We start from the raw sequence: 7,889 nt of genomic DNA, 5'->3' as shown, positions 1-7,889 counted from the left end.
TTCAGTCAGGATGTCCTGTACACCTCTGGGAAACAGTAACAACTAAAAACGAGGATATCATTTGTCAAAAAGATATAACCAGAGGACATATGACAAATGTAATGTTATCTATGAAAGTGACCTGACTTCTAATTGATAAAGTGATTCCATCTGATTGAAACCAATTCTAATCCCATCTAATTTGGTGTTTTCTTAACGTTGTTCATATTAATTATTCATTCAGATACAAGGGATTACTTAGAAATATGAGACCTGAATAGAAGGAAAAATAATCTGTGCTTTTTCTGTGCTACCCCCTCCTATTGATGGAGGAAATATCAGCACCCTAGCTGCAGTTCAGGGGCGGAGCATGGGTGACCAGCCCTGACCAGAGGATTTCCTGTTTCCCTCAGGGGGTGGCAACATATTACTCCCTAATTATCAATAATTTTTTCCTAATTAAACCTTCTTATTGTTAGTATCATAATCATAAACTGTCAGCAAAAATGTAGTTATACATTTTTATACTAAGATTAAAGCTGACAAATATAGCATGCTTTTTTTTTAGGACTATTTTTTGTGTTTTATGGTAGATATAGGAAAGTTAGTGTCTCTGGATGTCAGCTAGGTCTCTTCTATGTAATTAAAGAACAACTGCTCAACTAATTTTACAGGTATGATAAATTAAATTCCATTAATGTGTTTATGATGATTAATTTAGACAGCAGAAAAGAATAAATATGTGGGTGTATTTAGAAGCAAGGCCTTTATAAAAATGTGGTCTATCTTTAGTGATTCATCTGGAAAATTTCAGATGATGTGGGCGTTCATTTTCCTGATGGTACAGTGTAGAATGACCCTGACCTAGTATTGGTTCCTATCACTGGTCTCTGCCTTGCCTTGTTTCACCTCAAGTTAAGCATGACTTAAAAATGTTATATGAATTCAGTCCACTAACTATAGAGGGAACTGAAGATACTTAAATAATTAGACATTTAGAGGGGTGTAAAATAACTATATTGTTGGTATTTACTTCCACTAAGGTATTAAGTTACATTCAGGGTAACTTCAGTATATTTTTGTGATTTCTTTATTTATTTCAAGGTATGCATTCCTTTTTCTCTAAAATGTGATTTCTTTCTCCTTACTGTACTAGGTTGTTGACTCATAGCCTCTAAAATTGTTGTTAAACCTATTGTTTGATGACATTTGTATTCCATTCGATAGATTAATGTAAGCGAGCAGAGGATTTCAGACTTCCGAGAAGCCACACGGCATCATACCTCCATCACCATGTTTACATTAATAGGCAGATTTCTTTCATCAGTACTTATCTAGATTAAATATTTCAAATATTTTTTTTTTCATTATTAGATTTTTTTTTGTTATGATCTTATAATTAAATGCCTCTAACCAATATAGATTAGGCGCACAGTATTGCTGCTGTAAATATTATTACATTATTACGTATTTAGAAAATTGCCTAAACCCCCCGCATTTATCCATTCACTGCATTTATTTTTTTCCCAGTTTGAATCTAAATATCACTGTGACATAAGATAAGGTTTCAACAGGTGGTGAGATTTTAAATGCAGAGTGATTTAGCAACATAAAATTAAGAGGATTTGCTGATGCATAGTGTTACAGTTGTGCTTGAAAGTTTACATACGTTCCCAATAAAGAATACATAAACACACACACACACACACACACACAAACACACACACACATATACATATGTATACAAACTTTCAAGCACAGTTGTATGTCCATGTGTTAACTCTTTGCTCTTTTATATGTTTAAACATATAAAAGAGCAATTATTCATTTATTTAATAATTACAAAAGTGACAAGGATTTACACTCTTTTGAAAAACAAAAAGAATTCTTTATTTTACATACAAAAGCATTTTTGTTAAATCTGGGTTGGATCAGGATATTCTAACAGTCAGGTTTCTTTTTATTTCTTTATTTCTTTATTTACAAGGGTAATATAATTCGTTGTGTTGCAGAGGACAAATAGATTTTACCTTGATAAATCTCCCATTCATTGTGGTCTGGAGCTGCACTGAGGTGAAGTGCTAAACACTGTTCTACATGTTCCCAATGTTGAACCAGACCATGCTGAAACCTATTAGACCATTCTGAAATAAATAATTTCATTTTTATTCATTCCGCAAGGACTTATGATTGTTGGATTAGCATGCATTGAACAGAACTGAATAAACAGCAACTTTTTTTAGATTTCTTTACCTATTAGGTAATTTAAATCCTCAGTTTCAACCGACACATCAGCATTTTCATACCTGTAAACAAAAAATGTTACCCCTATGTAATAATACTGTGTATAATTATTATTCCCCATGTTTTAAATGAGAAATAGAGATAAATATAAAATAAAAAATACAATTTCCACCTATAATTTCACTGGATTTTACTTCACAAAGAGTTGAAGTTACACTTTGCATTCACTAATATTTATTTTGATAAAATGTTGAGTTTTATAGACAATTAAAAGATTGTTTTTCAAAGCAGATACAAAAGGATCTCCTTTAAGGATACGATTTGACACAGATTTAGTCAACAGGCTACCAAACAATATTGAGCATGAACAAATTTAGTGTTGAAGTGCATCAGCAGAACTGATGTAACTATGTCGTATGGAGAAGGGTCAATGTTTGAGCAGAGGCCACAAACAAAACATCTTTTCCTGAACTCAGAAGAACATCAGACGTGGTCTAAATGTGAACTACAGACAGCCTTACATAGAGATGTTCCTGACAGTATTACCATGGCAACCAAAAATAAAGGTTTTACATCAGTACTGGGAAATAAATAAAGAAAGTAGAATTGTACACCAAGATAATTGTTTTTTTTTTTTACGTCAACAGCTCGTCATGCCATGGTTTGCTGAAGGCCTCCCAAAATTAAATGGAAACGTAACATAACATATTGAAACATACCATTATCTGTAAGTATTCTATTTTTTTTGGACTAAGAAAATAATTTTTTAATGGCTAGAATTCCTTACGTATTATTAGGCTTTTATCAGACAGACAGAATAACAAAATAGATTCGTTTTAATAGCAGGTAGAAAACATTCCCCTAGGTGGGTACGAAATAAAACATAACTACAATGAAGGTGTTCAGATTTACAATCGAGGCAAAATGACCAGTAGAGCTTAAAAAAGAAGTCACATTAACAAACAGTGATCTTTTAAATAGAACTTCAAAACACATTTATTAACAGCAGACATGAAAAAAGTTTGATTTATTTTTGAAACATTCACCAAATACCTCGTTTTATAAGATGATAGGCAAAGCTCATTTTTTTTCTAAATCTGTGACATTTTCTCCAAATCCTCCATGATCAGATCCTGCTCTCTAACAGCGTTTCTACTAGCTAAACAATCGTCCTCCCGCCTTGAACACCCTCCATTCCCTACAAAGAGCGACCCAGCTCTGGACACTGGTCTGCTGTGGGATTTCGGGTGGACTGGGAGCACAGCGTTCCCTCTGATCCGGTGGGAGAAGGTCCTTTGGCGCAGAATGTCAGCGGAGCACAGCTGGAACTTAAAAGCTGCCTGAAAGCCTTTACGGAAGTTTTCATTGAAGAAACCGTAGATGATTGGGTTGATGCTGCTGTTGAAGAAGGCTAACCAGTGAGCAAAAGGGTACACATAGATGTTAATGACACGGTACTGGTGTTCTGTTAAGCTGGCGTAATCGCTCAGCATCATTAGCGTCCATAGAGGCAGCCAGGATAAGATGAAAAGCAAAGCAACAACCAGGAGCATCATTATCACCCTCTTCTTCTTCCGTGTAATTGTCTGACGCGCGTCCATGCTCACTTTTTTACCACTGCCCTCTAATGGGGCACTCCCACTGCCTCCAGCTTGAGGAAGAGTGGTCTTAAAGAGGGTGAAACCAATGCGTGCATACATGATGACGATCAGACTAAGAGGGGCAAGGTAGATGTTGGCAAAGAGGACTGTAGTATAGATCTTCCTCATCTCTTGACTTGGCCAGTTCTCTCTACACCAGTAAAAGGGGCGAGTATCACTTTTGGGACCAAGGACTATTCTCACTGTCTGCTCCTTGGTGACCTGGAGCATGACCCCTGAAGGACACATAATGAACACGGCGAGGACCCAAATGATGACGATAATTAGCTTTGAGGTGGGGATGGTCAGCTTCTGCTTGAAAGGGTAGACGATGCAGCGAAACCTGGTGAAAAGACACATTTTCAAAAAGATTTTTCAGAACCAGGCACAGAGATGAAAGTGACTGGTAACGGAGGATGAAATGCAAATCCTCACCTGTCAACAGCAATGGCAACGAGGGTGAAAACAGATGCTGACACAGAGATCCCTTGAACCATCCCGCTCAGTTTACACACAACGCTGCCAAAGGGCCAGCCTGCAGAAACAGCAACAGAAAAAGCTTTCATAGCACGAGAATAAAAAACAAAGGGCAGTGCTTTAAGAAAAAAACATTCAGATCCCCACAGCTTGAGGGAATTTATGTGAAATTCCAGTAAAAAGTAGAGCCTTGCAGTCAAGTGTCAGCTTTGCACATCTAGGGATTCAAATTTTCTAACAAGTTGATCTAAGTTAGTTAGGGTGTATATAGTATTATATTTACTACATGTTTTAATAATGTCCACTGAAGACTCAAGTCTTTGCTTCATCTATTTCCCTCTCGGGATACCCTACATTTGGTTATCTTTGATTTTCATTAACTTTAACCACCTCCAATGCAAACATTTAAATGTGCATTTATACTTTTGGGAGTATGAATCATCTCATTGGCTCTACTATACATACTGACTTGGAAATCCCTTGACTACCTGTTATGATGTTGTCCACAAGTGTGGTTGGCATGCAGAAGATGCCAACCAGCAGGTCACTGATGGCGAGGTTGAGAATAAACAGATTGGTGACGGTTCGCATGTTCCTGCTGCGCAGCACGATGAAACACACCACACCATTGCCTACCATGCACACCACAAAGTTGAGCAGGTAGGAAACGGTGAAGACTGCAGCCACAGCGGGTTTGTGGAGGTAGAAATCCACATAGGTGACGTTCTGTTGAGGTGAAGACTGGTTTTGCCAGGAGAGGTTCAGCTCCTCCAAGGTGGTATTATAAGCTAGAATCTCAGTCATTGTGGTACCTGGGTGTCAAAAATAAAGAAAGGGAAACCAGACCAGGTAGCTGTGTCATGTATTGGAGGGAATACTGTAAGTCCTTGACATGTAAAGGCAAGTTGTTGAATAAAAACGTCCTCATGAAAGGAACTGAACACCTTGACATTCACAGCAAGATAACAGTCCTGCAGAGTAGGAGAATCATGTTTTTTATAGCATAAAAAAATGCCTCTTGCAAATTTCACCGCAGCTTTATTGCGTCCTTAGATTAATTTATATATCTTGATTAAGACAAGTTTGTGTTCCTTCATTTTACCCTAGAGAACAAGGAGACCTAAATGAACAGGTATTACTTCACACATCCAGTCGTCACCTTTTCTTCTCACCTCCCACTCCTGCATCCTGTAGAGACTGGCCCTTATGAAATCTCTGCTCTGTTTCTGATCTCTCAGCTTTTTTATTCTCTCTGCTGGAAATGCTGGCATTCATTGCAAAACAATTTCCATGTCCAATATTTTGGATTTTCTTTGTTCATTCAAATGCAAAAATAAGGTACAAGAATGTGATCATAACCAAACTGATTATAATTTCTTGTTGGATATCATATGAGAAGTTTCTAATAAGATTCAAGTATTTCCTGAGTGAAACTTGATATGATGTTATATTAACAAAATATTTCTGCAGGATTTGAATTAGCATTTTTAACCTTAAAATAAGATAATTAGATATGATGCACTTGAAATAAGAGACTGTGGTTGTTTTGTTCTTATTTTAAATGTAAATTGTCTTATTTCATTGGAAATGTGTCTCACTTACCTATTCAATACAAGAAAAATTTTCTTATTCTAAGAAAAAAGCCCTACTTAGATTTATATTTTTTGCAATGGGACTTTGATTTGATTGATAAATGTGAAATCTGTACCGATGGAATACTGTGAAAAAGTAACCTTACACTCATATTGCAGCTGATTAAAATAGAACCTGTCTGACCACATGAGGTAGGCTACATTAGGGCATCTCAAAATGAAATAAATTACTGAGAAACAAAGTTTCTAACATCTGTTTATTTTTTGTATTTCCCGAATCACAGTGAGAGCTTTTATGCTGTGAAGAAACGAGGAATAGCAATAACCTTCCAATCAGATTGCCTCGTTTGGATCAGTAAGGGTCACCAGTCCCGACTCTTAGAAAGAGACAAAGCAGAAAACCACTGGAGACCTCCAAAACAAAATTAACTTCTTGACAAAAATCCCTTAAATTACAAAAATATTTTGACTTTTTACACCTGGGGTAAAACTAACATAATTTTATTAAAATAGCATTTTATTGCTTTAATGTTTCAGGACCTGGAGCACTTGTGCACATTGATTGAACAGTCGTAATAAAAAGCTGACCTCTCCAATAAGGCTGCTAAATTCCCTTACATCAAAACCAAAGACTATTTGTCAGTTATTATAAACACATGAAGCTGAACCAGTTATTAGTTATAATCAGATGTAGGAACATAAACATTTCCACATACAGTCAGGTTGGTTTGTGTAGTTTTTTTATTATAATTTTCAGGTTAAACCTTTGTGATTATCAAATTTAAAAGCAGGAATAAAAGTTATCTATGGGGATAAACCAGATCAAACCTTAATATTTTTAAGATCGTCAGTCATGATATCTTTGTCACATTTTTGTTGAAAAAAGGGATTATAGTTCAAATACTTAAAAAAAATTAAATAACTGTATTCAAAGAGTTCAAAGAGAATATAAATATGAAAAAATGTATTGTGTCTGATTATGCTATTAAATATGCTAAAAAATATCTGAAACAAACCATAGCAGATCCTAAAAGTTTCAAAAATTATGATAAAATCAATGCTTTTATCTTAAAGGAAACAGTATTTAAATAATTTGCCTTACCCTGTGTGATTAAAGATGCTTTAAATCCATTTCACAGAAATTCCCCTTCCTTCAGAGCAGGAAAGCCACACGCTTTCATCCTGTGGATCTGCTCAGTGCTCCTGCTAGGGAGAGACTGCTGTTGCACTTATAGGTGAAACACGAGATACACTCTGGAGAGATGCGTTGGGTGGTGTAAGAGTTGGGAGATTTGTATGTTCAGGGGGGCTTATGTGATCTCAATATTATATACAAAAAAGGAAATCTTCCCAAGAACAGGTAATAGCTGTCTGTCTTATAGTTGCCTCAGACATCTGTGCTTTTGGCATCAAATAGGAGACAAGTCATAAATCATCTGTTTGGATGCAGAACCAAATGGTCTGCATTTGGATCTGGAGACATTTCCTCCATCTTTAGTCTGAACTGGTGCACAAGGACATATTGATGCAAAGTTTAGGATGGGAAGAAACATCTCTGAGAGTGGTGGCGTGGGGTCTAGATGTTATTGTACATGCTGTCCAGCAGTATTCTATGACTCATAAAAGATGAAGCCTTGACAGAATAAATGCTTCTGCAATGCGGCATCATTAGGCTCAGTTTTTTCTTTTGCATTAAATACCTAAGGAACAAAACATTTTAATAGGCAGTCTGGTCTTGAAAAGAGGTGAAGCACATCGGGATATGAGAATTTATATAGAGGTGAGCACTATCTGTAGGGGGTGAGACATAATCAGTGCGCCTCAAGCTTAGAGGACATTGGAGGGGTAATGAAAATTCAGATGAGGAGATCGGAGTAGGGATATGACAGGCCTGCTAATGTTAGCAAAATAAATAGAAAGCTTAATTAACATGTCAAAAGGCCTTCAGCACTGACTC

At 36.3% G+C, this 7,889-nt stretch overlaps 1 protein-coding gene across 1 annotated transcript; it reads right to left on the bottom strand.

The window, feature by feature from the left end:
• Window positions 1-3,083: 3,083 nt before the first annotated feature.
• On the bottom strand, window positions 3,084-7,075 carry LOC107093360 (neuropeptide FF receptor 2-like). The gene is made up of 4 exons (XM_015388366.1): window positions 7,035-7,075; window positions 4,829-5,152; window positions 4,299-4,398; window positions 3,084-4,206 (listed from the first exon to the last, which is right to left on the bottom strand). Exons 2-4 carry the CDS (start codon window positions 5,142-5,144, stop codon window positions 3,315-3,317), a joined length of 1,308 nt encoding a protein of 435 aa, XP_015243852.1. The 5' UTR covers window positions 5,145-5,152; window positions 7,035-7,075; the 3' UTR covers window positions 3,084-3,314.
• Between the last annotated feature and the right edge of the window lie 814 nt (window positions 7,076-7,889).

Source organism: Cyprinodon variegatus, unplaced genomic scaffold (genome assembly GCF_000732505.1).
Source record: "Cyprinodon variegatus isolate N-32 unplaced genomic scaffold, C_variegatus-1.0 Scaffold421, whole genome shotgun sequence".
Taxonomy (NCBI): Eukaryota; Metazoa; Chordata; class Actinopteri; order Cyprinodontiformes; family Cyprinodontidae; genus Cyprinodon; species Cyprinodon variegatus.
The sequence above is the reverse complement of the archived record's forward strand: the minus strand, read 5'-3'. Positions and strand labels throughout refer to the sequence as shown.